The sequence below is a fragment of the Equus asinus genome, chromosome 5 (assembly GCF_041296235.1).
Source record: "Equus asinus isolate D_3611 breed Donkey chromosome 5, EquAss-T2T_v2, whole genome shotgun sequence".
Lineage (NCBI taxonomy): Eukaryota > Metazoa > Chordata > Mammalia > Perissodactyla > Equidae > Equus > Equus asinus.
The window spans coordinates 104,940,342-104,956,220 of record NC_091794.1 but is presented as its reverse complement, the minus strand read 5'-3'; the positions used below and the strand labels follow the sequence as shown (position 1 = coordinate 104,956,220).

At 54.7% G+C, this 15,879-nt stretch overlaps 1 protein-coding gene and 1 non-coding gene across 2 annotated transcripts; one reads left to right on the top strand and one right to left on the bottom strand.

The window, feature by feature from the left end:
- Positions 1 to 396: 396 nt before the first annotated feature.
- Positions 397 to 513, top strand: LOC123286165 (U5 spliceosomal RNA). The gene has a single exon (XR_006528437.2). It is a non-coding gene; the product is annotated as a U5 spliceosomal RNA (small nuclear RNA).
- Positions 514 to 5,402: 4,889 nt separating this feature from the next.
- On the bottom strand, positions 5,403 to 11,670 carry KIAA2013 (KIAA2013 ortholog). The gene is made up of 3 exons (XM_014849861.3): positions 10,495 to 11,670; positions 7,457 to 8,310; positions 5,403 to 6,072 (listed from the first exon to the last, which is right to left on the bottom strand). Exons 1-3 carry the CDS (start codon positions 11,525 to 11,527, stop codon positions 6,055 to 6,057), a joined length of 1,905 nt encoding a protein of 634 aa, XP_014705347.3. The 5' UTR covers positions 11,528 to 11,670; the 3' UTR covers positions 5,403 to 6,054.
- Between the last annotated feature and the right edge of the window lie 4,209 nt (positions 11,671 to 15,879).

Below are 15,879 nucleotides of genomic sequence, written 5' to 3'. Positions count from 1 at the left end.
AATTTTCACTTGGAGTGCGAATTATAAGACAGACTTTACTGGTTGGACCAGGCTCAGGTCTGTATTCTGCGAGTCTGGCCTCCACTCTGCCCCCTGGTGGTAGTCCCCATCCCAGCGGGAAAACGAGGGGACTATTTAAGGTATTTCCGGAAACCGGAGAGCGACGGCCGAGACCTCGTTTGCATACCCACAATGCATTGCACATAGGACCATTTACGACATAAAGATGACTAGATTCTCCTTTTTGTTTCGAACTATTTTTTCCCAAAAATAAGCCTGTTCTCACAGAATTGTCTGTGGAAAAGACAGAAGTCACCAGTTCTTTCGGGTAAATAGTCACCATTACAGTGTTAGGGGTAACAGTTACCCGAGGAATGTGTGCGAGTAAAGGCGGGTATACTCTAGTTTCTCTTCAGACCGCATAAATCTTTCGCCTTTTACTAAAGATTTCCGTGGAGAGGAACAATTCTGAGTTTTTAGCCAATTTTTTGAGGCCTTGCTTTCAGTAAGGCTAATAATCGTGTTTAAAGGTAGTCTAGTCCTGAGCATTCCTGCGCTTAGATTCTGTGTCGTTTGTTTCTTTCATGTATTTTTTTTGCTATTTTCTCTTTTTTCTTGCCTTATTGTCGCAGCTGTTCTCGCGACGATCTGAGGTTTATTTCTGGGTTTATTTCTCTGCGTTCGACCGCGTACGCGCTTCCGGTCTCTTCTCGCTCTCGTGGGCGGGCTCCGCAGGTCTCGCGCTCTCCCGGCGCTTGTGAAGCCGTCAGAAGCTGCAATTGCTCGCGGGTTTCCGCCTCCTCCGAGAAGCTGTCCCCGACTCTCCGGTGGAGGTTAGAGGTGCTCCCACAGCCCCCATCACAGTCTAGCTGTCCAGTTTTTCTTTTTTTTTTTTTTTGAGGAAGATCAGCCCTGAGCTAACATACGCTGCCAATCCTCCTCTTTTTGCTGAGGAAGACTGGCCCTGAGCTAACATCCGTGCCCATCTTCCTCTGCTTTATGTGGGACGCCTGCCACAGCATGGCTTGCGGAACGGTGCCATGTCCGCACCCGGGATCCGAATGGGCGAACCCCAGGCTGCTGAGAAGTGGAACGTGTGCACTTAACCACTGCATCACGGGGCCAGCCCCTTGCGGTCCAGTTTCTTATCCCTCCGTCTCTCCTTTAGACTGTGCATTCCGTGAGGTCAGGCACTGTATCTGTGTTGTTCCCCCTTCCCAGCCAAAAAGATTGCTAAAGGGGATTTGGTCAATAGAGGGGCCGAGAACCCCACATCGGATAAATGGGCTTGGGGGTAGGTACAGTCCACCATGTGTCCTGTCCGTCCCTTCGGAGACTCCCCAGGCCTGTCCTGCCGGGAGAGACACCTGGATGAAAAAGCAACAACGTCCCTGCCCAGAAAAAATTGGTGCAGCTTCTAGGCAAATAGGTAAGCGGCTATGTCCAAAACGTGTCCCCATGACTGGGGCCGGTAGTGGGAGCATCTAGTTTGGAAGCTGGACAGACCTGGGAGCACATCCCAGACTCCACAAACTGTGTGACTTTGGCCTAGTGCCCCGTCATCTCGGAGGCCCCACTTTCCTCATCTGTAAAATGGGAATGAAACCTTGCAGGGAATACCGAAGACCTGCAATTTGCTGCCAAGCATCTACTCCCCCTCCTTCCTGATAAGAGCACCCCCAGTTTCCTTTGGGGGGCAACCCCTCTCCTAGTATTCTCTGTTCAGTGGTTTGAGGTTGGTTCCGTGCCCAGCTCTGAGGACGTAGCCTGACTGGCCTAACCTGACCAACATAGCCCTCGCACCTGACCACAGTGACTGGCTCAGGGATGGGCTGTCCCATCAGAGTGAACCTCGGCACTGTGGATAGGAGCACTGGGACTCAGACTCTGCTGGCCTGTTTAGGAGGGCATCAGGCTGGTGATAACTGTGGCCATTTTTTTACTACAAGGGTAGCCAGTCTGAGGATGGAAGGTAATCTACAGGAAGCAGAGCTAAGAGATGAGTCCTACTGAAACACTTGAGTCCTTGATCAAGCCATTCCTGAAGCTCCCACTGGACTATACTGTTATGTGAACCAATACTTTTCCTTTTGTTTAAGCCAGTTATAATTAAGTTTTCTGTGACTTGCAACCTCATAAGTTTCACTGAAACACAAGGATTAAAGGACATAATGCCTACAAATGCAATTCAGCAAGCATTCTTTGAACATCTACCCTGTGCCAGGCATTGTACTAGTCTCTGGCCATCCAGAGGTGACAAGACAGATAGAACCACTGCCTTCACAGAACTGAACCCGATGGGCAAGTGCCAAGCACAGAGCAGATCTTCATCAAATGTAACCTTTCCCCCTTTGTCACCCAAGGCCAGATGCATGGCCCGCTAGAAGATTCCCAATGAACATTTCCTGAACCAAATGATTTATCGGAGGCTTCCATTGGCCAAAGTCTACAACAGAGGCTCCCAGGACCCAGGAGTGTCACGGTAGGTGGCTTGCTCAGGGTGAGGCTGTGTGCTCGGCCAGCGCCCAGCAGCTGCTATGGTCCCACCCTCTCTGAACCTCCCTTCTGCGGGGACGACAGCTGTCCCACAGCAAGAGGGGTGATCCGCCCGATCGCCAGACCCCTAACCAGACGCAGAAGCTCAGACCGCTGCTGCTGCTCAGGGAGGGGTCCCTAAAGCAAGACCCAAAGTGCAGCTTGTCTTGTTCTTAAGGTTTTTACAGTCAGGCAGCCTTTCGAGACTCCGAGGAGAGCTGCAGAACCTCCTCGTGAGAAAGAAGGAGGAAGTGCATTTCACATTCCAGGGCTTCACAGGTCCCTTGAAGCAGATTACCAACACAAGCCAGAAGAGCGTAAGGTTCCTTCTTCATCCAAGAGCCTATGAATCTGTGTTCTTGTCCGTTATCACCCCTGCAGACTTCCACTCCTCCACCCGGAGAACACGCCCGTCCCAGTGTGTTTGAGCTCCGATAAGAATATCATGGACTGGGGGCTCCTAAGCAACAGGAATGTGTGTCTCACAGATCCGGGGGCTGGAGGTCCGAGATCGGGTGCCGGCACGGCGGGTTCTGGTGAGAGCCCCCTTCCAGGGTGCAGGCGCTGTCTTCTCACTCTGTCCTCACGTAGCAGAAAAAGGGCGGGGAAGCTCTGGGGGGGTCTCCTTCCTTAGGGTACTGACCCCATTCAGGAGGGCTCCCCCGTCACGACCTAATCACCTCCCGAAGGCCCCACCTCCCAACACCATCACGGCGGGGTTTGGATTTCAACATACGAATCTGGGGGACACAAACGTCCAGTCATGACGATGCCTCTGGGAGACTCCAACCTCCTCTGGGAACGTCGTCCAGAGGCGCTGTGGGCCTGTGGTGGGTGCCTCCGACCCAGGCGGCAACTGGAGTGCAGATCCCAGGGACAGGAGTGGGAGATGGCGCTGGGCAAAGCGGAGGGAGGGACCACCAAACCCAGGCTGCCTTATGGACGCCTTCCCCATGTGGCAGCGGGGCCCTGATCCCTGGGGCCGTCTGAGGAATGGCAGAGAGTGGCTCTCAGAATTGTCCACCCCAGGGTCAGCCCAGGCGAGCATGGCCCGCTGGCTCCGTCTCCCATGGGGGAAGGGCCGCCTGGAGCGGTGTTCTTCACCTGCTTCCAGGCTGCACGGGCGCTGAGCGTGAGCAGCTTCCTGAAGGGAAGAGCGAAGCTGAGGCAGATGCTGTCGGGGTCGTCCACCTGTGCCGATCTGTGGCTGCACCCGCGGCAGGAGGAAAGGGTGGGCTGAGAGGCCGCAGGTGGAGCCGAGGGGATGCGGTGTGGGTAGGCTTCCAGGGAGTTAATGCGTTTCCAAACCAACGTTTCAGCTACTGGGAAGCGCGGGGTAGCGTGCAATTAAATTTTCCATATCAGGTTTCTGCCCCCGAGAAAGCAACTTGACAAAGCCTCTTTGTGCGTCTAGCCAAGAGGCTAAGAAAGCTCCTCCCAGTGTGCCACTGGACTGCGAAGGACCCACTGGATGAGTGCCTGGCTGCTCCCAGCTGGCACCCGCCAGCCTTTCCTCTCTGCGAGGGTGGCCGAATGGGAGGCACCGCAGAGGTTCACAGCGGACACTGCCAACGCCATCTCTGAGCAGAAGAGAAAACGCTTTATCCCCATCCCATCTCTCAGAAGCCATCAGAGGAAGGGTATGGGGAGACAGGGAACCACGTAGGGGCTCAGAGAGAGGCTGAGCCTGAGTTTGCATTCCAGCCCGGCACTCGGCTGGCACTCAGTGGCACGCACTGGCTACGTGGCCTTGGGCAAATTATTCACTGTCTGAGGTCGGTTCCTCATCTCTCAAATTGGGATCTTAACCCGCAGCAACCACCTCCCCCCAGAGGCCGGGTTCATGTAAGATACCTAACACTCGTGCTCACTTAAATGAGAGCTGTAATTCACGAGGACTAGTTTGTTGAAATTCTAGTCGTTCAGTGGGTATTTCCAGGGCACCAGGTACGTGGGTTCATTTTTACATTTATGGGAGTGGACACTGTGCCCGGTTCCAAGTTAAACAGAGTGGGGACTATGAAGTGTGGCTCTTGTTGTCAAGCACCTTCCAGGTTAATGCAGTGACTGGAGAGCATGTCACGCTGTAAACCACACCCAACTGCACCCCAAGAGGTTCCTGCTCCCCAAAATGGACAAGCCGGCCAATGGCTGGGAGGAGCAGGCATTTCCGAGCTCTGCGCCATCCAGGGCAGAAGCGGAAGGTGCACAGGACTGAAGTGGCTGGAAAGGCTGGGCCACTTGTAGCCGAGCTGGAGACACTTGTTTACTTCTTCTCCTGGCCATCTGTTTGGGCCACTCGGCTCCTTGGCAAGCAACCCAGGTTCTTGGTGAGTCATGCTGCTTAAAATGCTCATCTGGGACCCAGGGAAAGCAGCACAGCACTGAGGATGACGGCCGCCCCAGCTGGACTGCTGCACCCAGCTCCGTCCCTTTTTGGTCCCAGGCCCAGCTCCCTTCTCCTCCCTACAAAGGCAGGGCTCAGATCTCAGCTTCAGCGAACGGCCGGCAGAAAGCCTACTCAGGGCTTTTTCCTGTGGCCCGTCCTATGGCCAGCCAAACCCAGGCAGGCACATCTAGGCTATTCCGGACAGGCAGGGGGAGACGGCACTGTGGCACAGAGGGGGCCGGGGGCATGCTCCTCACTCGGCCGGGCTACCCTGCAAACCCCCAGGTGAGCAGAAAGGGCGCCACTTCCACATCTTCTGAGTGGACTCCTCGGAAGAGGAGAAGCCGTGGGAAAGAATGACCATCCTCACAGCGGGGCCGGGGGTTTGGCCCTTCTGCTTCAGACACTGCCCAAGAGTCTGGTGACGGAGGGAGAAATGACATCTCCAGAGGTTTCAACCACACACAAACCGGTCATGGAAGTTTGAAAGAGATTTATTTAAAAACAGAACAAAAAAAAGCTTTGGTATTTCAAAACCCAACAATCGTCAATCCCTAGAAGGTTCAACACCTCCCGCAAAGCCAAGATGTACAAAACCACAGTCTCCACAGGCTCACGACGAGAAAGAGAGGAAGTGCAAAGAATCCGGGGCCATGGCCTCTGAGCGCTGAGGTGGCACAGGTTGGAAGTCACCGTAAGACCCACTGTCTACGGTGGATGCAGAAGCCCTCCAGCAAAATCTCAACAGAAATAAATTAAAAATTCATTCCAGAAAGAACACATTAAATTAGAAAAGAACACAATTTCTCCTAGACAAGAGTCTTTTCAAAAGAGGGTCTATTTCCTGGGACAGAAGAAAGGGGGAAAGTAGAAGGAGTGAGTTCAATTTCAAGTATTTTCCATATAGGTTCATTTTATTGAGTCAAAGCTTACAAAAAGTCCACTGGCCCCGGCCCTCCCGCTCCCCAGTGCAAACTCCTGAACATCCACACGCACTTCTGCATCACTGGTGTCCCCAACAAGGCACAAAAGGGTGGGTGCTTTCAAAGGACCCCTTGTTCGCGGCAGCAGGACCCTCAGTGCTGGGCGTCTTGTGCAAATGGTGGCTGAGAGCAGGACTGTTGGTTCACTCAGACACTGGGATCTTCCTGTTCAATTAACAGAACAAGTTGTTATGCTCACCGCCAACGCTGTGGACAGCTCCAGAAACATGGGGGAAGCAGGTGGTGGAGACAACCCTGGCAGCACCCACCCAGGCTCGGATCCGGCCTTGCAGACAGCTCCTGGCCCAGGGACGTGCTAGCACTACTGTGGACTGAGTGGCCTGGGGACCTCCTCGGACTGACGCAGGGTGTTCCCTGGGCTCTGCTCTGGGGGGCCCAGATCGAGCACGAGTAAACTGAGGGACATGGGGCAGTACCCCATGGTGGCAGTTTGGCTTGTCCCCCAGATGAGGTGGGGAGCAGGGGTGGCTGGATGTGTGCCAGATTAAGAGCGGAGAAGCCCAGCAGCCAGCAGGGAAAAGCAGCCCGCCTGCTAACAGAGGCTGCAAAGCCCGTGTGGGCACATGGAGCGCCTGCTCCAGCCCCGCTGGTCAAGAGATGGCCAACTGGGACAGCTGCCTGCACGTTTCTTTCTGATCTGACTTTCCACTTGTCCTTCAAGCCTGAGGAGCCCAGACCTGCCTCCCGTCCTTCCCCCACTCCTTCAAGTCCACTGCTCCTTCCTTCTCCGAGTCCTGCCCTCCAGCCAGAAACTAGACACCAGAAGTCGCAAAGCCCTCTGGGGAGGTGAAGAGCCCTTTCTCCCGAGACTACGGGGAGCACAGACCCAGGGCTTAAATACAGCTCTCTCCTCGCCACGTCTGCTGTCTGACAGAGGAGAGGGAGACAAGCCCGGCTCCTCTGCAGTGCTCTCTCCTGGGACCACCCACCATGGACTCCCCCTGGTCCTCCTCCTGGAGGTCCTGGCAGTGAGGAAGCACAGGAGACTGGGCAGCAGGCAGGGAAGGTGGCCTCCCCGAGACACCAGTTCTGATCCCCAAGACACATCCCAGATGGGAGTCCCACAGCGACCGTGATCAAAGTCACAGCTTCCTGGGGGCAAAGATGTTTCAGGAAACAGGAGGGGAAGAATCTCGCCCTGTGCTGACAAGATGACCCCCATGTGCCCCCAGTGAGGGACTGACCTGGGAACTGCAGTGAACAGACCCTCAGGGTGAGGGCGGCGGTCCCACCAGCGCTCTAGACAGAGGCTTCAGGGCCATCTAGGGGTTTGTGGCAGTTACTTTGAAGTGCTGACCTTCACTGGGTTAGGGAGGGGACCGCCCGCGGCCGTGGGAGGCCAGCAAACCCATCCATTCACACCTGGATTTCCAGAGCTGCCCCTTCCTATGGCGTCCTCTCAGAACACACCCGCTCCTCTCTCTGTGCTCAGGGCTGGGAGCATCGCCACCCAGGCCTCACACGTCCCAGACTCAGGACAGAACACGCGGCCGGGCCCTCAGGCTCTGAAGACACAGGGGCTTCATACCTTGCTCCTGAAGAAGGGCTTGGCCCCGGGCCCACAGTACTCATTGTAGATGAGCTTGAAGAGGAAGAGGTGGAAGAGGGTGATGAGGGAAGCCACGCTGAACCAGAAGAGGAAGGGCAGCCCGGGGTCCTGCTGGGCCATGTGCTCGTCGTGGGCCAAGATGGCCTTGAGATGCAGCGTGTGCCGCAGGTCCTGCAGGTGCGTGAGGTCGGTGGAGATGTAGAGCAGGGGCGTGATGGGCTGCGTCACCATGACTGAGAAGACGTGGCCCTGGGGCGCCGAGGTCAGCTCCACGGGCTCGTCCAGGCAGCCCGCCTCACAGGCGTAGATCTTGATCGGCTGGCCGCGGGACTCCACGGACACGTGCAAGTATGGCTTGCCCTCAGTGTCCACAAGCACGGCCAGGTTGATGTGGTCATTCTTGTAGCGGATGCCGTGCAAGGCGTAGCTGTTGTGTAACACGTCAGGGTCGGCCTGGAACTGGAGGTGGTTCTCGGTGAACTGCAGCCCACCGAAGCTGAGCACCATGCCCTGCAGGATGCCTGGGGCGCCCACCTTCACCAGCCCCTTGCAGCCGCGCTTCTGCAGGGTCAGCTTCCACAGGTCAGAGAGCTGCAGGATCTGCTGGACGGAGGACAGCTGGCCCGGCCAGAGGTTCTCGGCGTGCATGGTGGCGTGGCCACTGAAGCAGTGATCTTCGTAGTTGAGCGTCGACTCCATCTGGTCTCGCTCCCTGTGGCTCAGGTTGGGGCTGAGCAGCGGGGCTGGTGAGCAGGAGAGCATATAGTACAGCGTCAGGTTCACGGTCAGGCCAGATGGGGTGTGGGCATCCATGATCTTCTTCATTTCCACTCCTGTAACACCATAAAGGCTGCACGTTAAGGAAGAAAGGCATGGCCGGGATGCTGAGATTATGAAACAGAGATCAAGAGCAGCAGAGACACAAAGTTTTTGTCCCTTGGGATGAAACGGCAGTTTGTCTCCCTCGAGTACGGGCAAAAGTCATCTTGCCTGGCCTCCTCACCAGAGCCCTGTGGGCCCGAAACCTAAGATCCTGTTAAAAGGCAGTGGGGCCTCCTGCCAGAGCCCGGAAGAACACTGACCTAGCCAGGACCTGGTGCCAGGTGAAAAGTCCAGTTCCCCCACACCGGAACACTGTCACCAATGCCCTGGCCAGTCTTGGGCTGCCTCTCCTCTCTGTCATCTCTCTCCCAAGTTCTGTAGTGTTAAATAACACCTGGACACAGGATCTCCGAATCGTGATGAACTCTAGACTCAAACAGCTGACCACCCTCTTGGTGTCTCCACTGGCCATCTGACAGGCGTGTTGAACCTGACATGGTTTGAATTCTTCCAACCTCAAACCAACCCCTCCCCAGACACCTGCTCAAGCTCTCCCCCTAAGTTCACGAGTCACCTCAAGTTCTCACGCCCCACAGCCAGTCTGTGGAAAGTCTGGGTGGCTCCACTTCCAAAAGTATCAGAACCCATCCACTTCTGTCTCCATGCCCGCAGCTCTGGTGCCAGCCGTCCTCCTCTCTGCCCCGGGCTCCTGCGAAAACCTCTTCTCCAGTTTCCGTGCTCCTCTCTGGCACCTGTAGCCTATGCTCTAACAGCAGCGGGATCTTCAGACATGTGCATCAGCTAGTGCCTCTGCCCTGCTTCCATCCCACTTAGAATCAAATTCCCCGTCCCCAACGAGGCCTACAAGGCCCTCAAGGATCTGGTACCACCACCCTCCCTGGCTGGCTACCACAGCCACACTGGCCACTCAGCCACACCCGCTCCTGCCTCAGGGCCTCTGCCTGGCTGCCTCCCTCCAGACCATCACATGGCTCGCTGCTTCTTGCTATTCAGGTCTCAGCTTCAGTGTTTCCTCCTCAGAGAGGCCTCCCTGACAACCGGGGCTAAATAGGGGCCCCACCCCCACCCGTCACCCTCAATCACATTTTTTTTTTCCTTTTTCTCCCCAAAGTCCCCCAGTACATAGTTGTATATTTCAGTTGTGGGTCCCTCTAGTTCTGACATGTGGGATGCCGCCTCAGTGTGGCCTGATGAGCAGTGCCATGTCCGCGCCCAGGATCCGAACCGGCGAAACCCTGAGCTGCTGAAGCAGAGCGCGTGAACTTAACCACTTGGCCACGGGGCAGCCCCTCAATCATGTATTTTTAACTTTTCTCCAGGGGACTTTTTATTCTAAAAAGCTATCTTGCTTACTTATTCAAAATTTCACTCTCCTGATGTCTGTCTTCCTCCCACAGAGAATTTAAGCCAGCACCACGAGAACAGGAACTTTGTTCTGTCCACATGCACATCACTCATACGGAGTCCCTGGCAGAAGCATTCAACAAACACTTGTTGAAGGAATTAAGACTCTGAGCAACTAAATACAAGGACTCAGAAACCTAGAACCCTGGAAACCAAAATCCCCCTCATCTAGATTAGGGCTTCCTTTTCTCAGTCAGTCAGTAGGGGGAAAGAAGTTTTCATCAGACAGGAGCATTCCACCTGCTGAGGAAGAGATTCCACTCCCTCCCGGTGACAAAGCTGCAGCCACAAGTCAGGACACAGGGCAGCCTAGCAGGAGTCACGCCGTGAAGCCCACGCTCAGCACCAGCCAGCCTGTGGGGAACTGAGGAAAGAATCTGGGCACCGGCCAGGCCTCTCTCTGCCTGCTGGTTTATCTCCCACACACTGACCCGAAAAACCACTCTGCTCAAGCCAGGCCCCGCCTACAGAAGCAAATAAGACCTGCCCTTTTCGCTCGTTCTTTCATTACAATCTCATAAAAGCCCTCTGTTGTAGGTGCTACTGTTATTACTGAATACGAGCCCAGGGAGATCAGGCGACTGTCCAAGGTCACCCGCACTGAGTGGTGGAGCAGAGTCAGCCCCAGTCAAACGCCAAGCCCAAGTGTCAACCAACCCACTACTCCCCTTCAGGGTCACCTCTGCAGAATCTGGAGGGGCATCTCCGGGGTGGACCCTATTCACCCTGTGCGAAGTGTGGACTGTGGACAAGCACTGGCCAGGCCTCACCTGGGCTGAAGAGCTGAGCCCAGAGGCGCTGGTGGTCATGAAGTAGCTCGGCTGCCGGCATCTCCAAGAGCTCCAGCATTTCCTTCCGTGCCAAGTCCTGGAGCACCTTGAGCTCCTTGGCTGCTTTGCTTTTGAGCACCTGGGGGTTAACGGGGCCTGAGACATGCACCACCCACAGCACCGTCTCGTCCAGCTGCGTCTTGGGAGCCACTTGGAGCCGGTTCACTAACTTCTTGGCAGCTACCACCACCAGGTGCACCAGCCCCGTGGCAACGGGGGGAGACCGGCCCGAGTAGAGGAGGAACTGATGGTCTCCGACCTTCTCCAGGGTACTGGTGAAGGCCCTGGGGGGCGGGCCGGCGGTGGGCCCCACAGTCTGCAGCGCGGCCACGCGCTCCGTGGGGTTGTTGAGCTGGATGCGCTGCAGGTAGACGTGGGGTCGGCCCCGGTGCGCCAGAAAGTCCTCTTGCAGCAGCACGCAGTCGCGGCCGGATCCCGTGACAAGGCCGGAGGCTGAGGCGGGTCCGGCGACGGCGGCCGCAGGGCCGGGAGCTGGGGTCCCGAGCTGCAGGCAACGCACCCGGCGCAGCAGCCCCTCCCGCAGCAATAGCACCGACTCTCCAGCTTCGGAAAGCGCGCTCAGCGGGCGCAGCTGTACGAAGGGCAAGAAGTCCGGCGCCACGGCGGGCTCCCGCTCCCCGGGGGTCACCCACAGCCGGTTGGCAGCCACGTCCAGGGCGAGGAAGCCGTTGGCCACCAGGGCCGGCACTCCAGGGCCCAGCGGTACAGCCTCGCCGCGCTCCCGCAGGCCGCGCCAGGCGCGGGTGGCCGCCTCCAGGCAGGCAGCGGGCTCGGCGGCGCCCGGCTCGCCGCGGGCCCAGGGCAGCAGGTGCAGGCCGCCCGCCGCCCGCCGCGCCCCGGAGCCCGCGAGCCACAGCAGCAGCAGCAGGAGGCCGAGGAGGCCGAGCAGGCGGCGGGCCCAGCTGCTCGACAGCAGTCCCGGCAGTCCCTTCAGCCGCTGCTGCAGCCACATCGGGCCGCCAGGCGCGGGCGCGGCGAGGGGGCGGCCGCCGGGCCCGCCGCCCAGCCCACCGGCCCGGCCGCCCGCGCCTCACTCCCCGGCCCGGCCCGCAGCGACCACGCCGGCCTCCGTCGCAGCCGCCGCAGCAGCTGCCACCGCCGCTTCCTCCTCCCTCTTGGTTGCCCCCAGCCGTCAAACGACGCCGGCCGTCAAGCGCTGCCGAGTCTTTTGCGACAGGTGGAAAAGGAGCGGGCGGGAAGCGAAGAGGGGGCGGGCCAGAGGGAAGGAGGCGGAGCCACGGCGAGGGAGGGACGGGATCTGGGGAGGGGCTGGGTCGCCTTCGGGGCCTATAGAGTGAGGTGCGAGGGAGGCCGGGGATCTGGGGAGGACTGGAAGCGCCCAACTCAGTCCTAGAGAAAACACCCGGCCAGCCAAACTGAACACGTGTTGGGCCCCGTTTGCTACTGATGGATTCAACAGCCCTAAGATTTAAAAAAAATAATAAAAAAACTTTTTTCTATAAAAATGATGATCCTCACTGCAAAAAAACTTAGTACAGAAAAATACAAAAAAAAAAAAAAGTAACCACTATAAACCAGACTTCCTAGGATGTGTTTTGTTGACCACTTTTTTATTTTATTTTTTTTAATTATTCTCCCCAAAGCCCCCCAGTATATAGTTGTAGATTCTAGTTGTGAGTGCCTCTGGTTGTGCTGTGTGTGGGACACTGCCTCATCGTGGCCTGATGAGCGGTGCCATGTCTGCGCCCAGGATCGGAACCAGCGAAACCTTGGCCTCCGAAGCACAGTGCGAGAACTTAACCACTCAGCCACAGGGCCAGCTCAGTGTTGACCACTCTTAACAGACCTTTTTTGAGGAAGATTAGCCCTGAGCTAAAATCTGCTGCCAATCCTCCTCTTTTCGCTGAGGAAGACTGGCCCTGAGCTAACATCCGTGCCCATCTTCTTCTACTTTATATGTGGGACGCCTACCACAGCATGGCTTGCCAAGCGGTGCCATGTCCATACCTGGGATCCAAACCGGCAAACCCTAGGCCACCTAAGCGGAACGTGCCACTTAACCGCTGCGCCACCGGGCCAGCCCCAACCCTGAGTTTTAACTTCCTAAACAGCATAGGACACTAAAGTCTCATACTTTGAAAACGGCTTTAAATTGTGAATCATCAATGCAAAAGAGAAATTTTGCTTTTGTTTCTGGGGGGAGAATTCAACATGAGCCCGGGGGCGGACAATGGGGTGATTGTTTCTACTTTGGTTTCGGGACATTCCAAATGCAGACAGTGGTTCCCAGTTGTTGAAAATTAAAACGGTCATTTGAGGTGGCTTCCTGTGGGCTGAGAGCAGACACAGATGTGTCTGTTAATTTCGAGGGCCAGCCCCTGTGAAAAGATGCCTGTCCAGGTGATCCTACTGTTTGCTTACATTTTTGTTTTTAAGGTTATTATCAAAACACAAACACAAAATTCTTAATTTCCATTGGGAATTTACAAACCCCACAAAATACGTTTGTGGATACACAGGAATCCATGAGCGACAGTTAGAGAGAGAGGACCCACCCAACCCTTTCAGGGAGGCGGAAATATTTGGGAGGCACAGTGAGGGGAGAGCCAAGGACGGGACCAGGCTTGATCCCACCTGTGAAATGGGGATGATCAGAGAACCTGCCTCGCATGTTAATACAGGTAACGCACAAGGCGCATGACACACAGTAAGTGCTCAGTTAGTGGAAACCCACAGAATTATTTTCCCTCTTACAAACTTTCATGTAACAGACGAATATCTTAGCCCACTTGCGTGAATGTTTCTGTGAGGGTGATTCCTGGAAGCAGATTCCTAGGTCAAAGGGAACACTCATTATTCATGCTCTTAACTTCCTTGCCATTTTCAAATACCCCAGGGGGAGGGGACTGACAGCCAAGGGTCAGCAACAGAGCCACAAGAAAGCCAGGGGGTCAAGAGTAAGGACCGCTTGAGTTTTGAATCTTGGCCTTACTCCTTGGTAGATGTCAACTGACTTCCCCGGCCTCAGTTTCTCCATCAATAAAATGGGGATCAGGGGCCAGCCTGGTGGCACAGTGGTTAAGTACGCACGTTGTGCTTCTTGGTGGCCCCAGGTTCGCCGGTTGGAGCCATCCTATGGTAGGCGCCCCCATATAAAGTAGAGGAAGATGAGCACGGATGTTAGCTCAGGGCCAGTCTTCCTCAGCAAAAAGAGGAGGATTGGCAGTAGTCAGCTCAGGGCTAATCTTCCTCAAAAAATAAATAAAATAAATAAAATAAAATAAAATGGGGATCATGAGACAGAATAGGATTGCTCTAAGAAGCACGTGATGCATTTAGCATAGTGCCTGGCTTAAAATAACCATTGACTATTTAATTGCTTTTTACTAGGAAACAAGAAACACGTGTACATGACACAAAATTCAAAATGTGCCAAAGAGTGAAGATTGACAATTAGGTCTTCCTCTCTCCTGGCCCCAGCCAGTCTGTTCCTTTCCCCAGATGCGACCTCTGCTACTGTTCCTTGGGTACTTTTCCAGATATTCTATTCGCCTACAGATGTATAGACATATAGACATATATCTACATTTTCCCTTTCTCAGAAACTGTAGCATATGATGTACACTCGCGTCTTGCTTTTTCCACTTAAGGGAACGGCTTGGAAATTCTATTAGTAGTAGTAGAAGTCTTAGCATTAAAGGGGCCAAGTGCCAGTGGGACTAGCTGACGGGTGGAAAGAGGGAAGGGCTGAGCAGCACAGTGTGGCTGTCCACCTACCGAGGCCGTTGCTCTTCCTCCGGCCAAGAAAGGAAATGGATAAAAGAACAGGAAAGAGAGAAAAGCCTCCTGTGGCCCCGGACAACTGCCCTCCAGGCCAGCTGTCCTTTCTGCACCTTCCCAGGAAAGCAGAGTCCTGCGCCTTTAACTGTGCCCAACACGTGCTGCACGTACCAGGAGCAACATCTGGGCGGCAGCCACCACTGGTTAAAGGGACAGGCCCTCCTTTTGGATGAAGTTTGGACTGGGTTCAAGTTCCAGCAATTTAATGGAGGGAGGAGGAAATAGATACCAAAGGCGTGAAGGGCAGGCTTCCCCAGGGTGAATCTTTTCTCCAGGGGAGGACAGCAGCCTGCAAGATTGATTCCCCCTCTTGATTTGTAATTTGACTCTGGGGACTTGGGCCATGGGAACCCCACTTTTCAAGGATTTTTTCTGTCCACAGTATGTCACCATCGAGAGTCTCCTTGGGCCCCATCGAATGGGGAGTTAGAGCCGTGCCTCCCCTCCTGTGGTCCCACATCAGCTGTGTGACATGGAGCAGGCTGCTTCACTTCTCTGAGCCCCAGTTTCCTCATTTCGAAAATGGGGGCCATATTACCTAACTTGAACCCTTGTTTTGAACATGGAATGAGACAGAGCTTTGAAAATTGAGCCAGCCCCCATATGCTCATTCTCCACCCCTCTGCTCATCCCTCCATTTCCTCCTGGAAGGATCTGGAATTTCAGTCTGCATCCTTCTGAATTCAAAAACATCCGGTGGATTCTGGCACCAAGTCCTGTCCCCAGCTGTATGTAGCAGCTCCCTGCCCTGGTCCCAGTTGGGTGGCTGGGGCCTTGATTGCACTCAGGCCTCTTCCTTGTACTTGCCCTGTGACCTTGGACTTGATGCTGGGTCCCTCTGGTCCTCACTTCTACCATCTGTACAGTGAGTAAATCTCTGTATAATGAGACAGTTTCCCAGGTTCCCAGGGATTGAATCTATCTTCTAAAAATAACGTGCTGATTTTATTTGGTTTGTACAAATAGTATATATTCATTGTAAAAAATCCTAAAAGCAATGAAAAATAGCAATTAGAAAATAAAAACTACCTGGCAATAATATATGTAAAAATATGTATATAATACGATAGTCCTACAACCTGGAAATGATCATTGTAACTATTTGGCTGTCATTTTCTTTTAGCATTGTCTCTTTAAGAATATATTTTTAGGGGCCGGCCTGGTGGCGCGGTGGTTAAGTGCACGCGTTCTGCTTCGGTGGCCTGGGGTTCTCCGGTTCAGATGCTGGGTGCGGACATTGCACTGCTTGGCAAGCCATGCTGTGGCAGGCGTCCCACATATAAAGTAGAGGAAGATGGGCATGGATGTTAGCTCAGGGCCATTTTTCCTCAGCAAAAAGAGGAGGAGGATTGGCAGCAGATGTTAGCTCATGGCTGATCTTCCTGAGGAAAAAAAAACAACAAAAAAAGAACATATTTTTACTGAGTGGGTCACACTGTATATACTGTTTTTTCCAGTTAACATTGCATCGGTGGTATATTTCCCTTGCCAAGCAGTCTTAGG

Coding starts and splice junctions, on each gene's coding strand:
- KIAA2013 (XM_014849861.3), bottom strand. CDS start 11,527: ATGTGGCTGCAGCAGCGGCTGAAGGGACTGCCGGGACTGCTGTCGAGC. Junction 8,311..10,494: donor GGCTCAGCTCTTCAGCCCAG/GTGAGGCCTGGC, acceptor ATGGTGTTACAG/GAGTGGAAATGAAGAAGATC.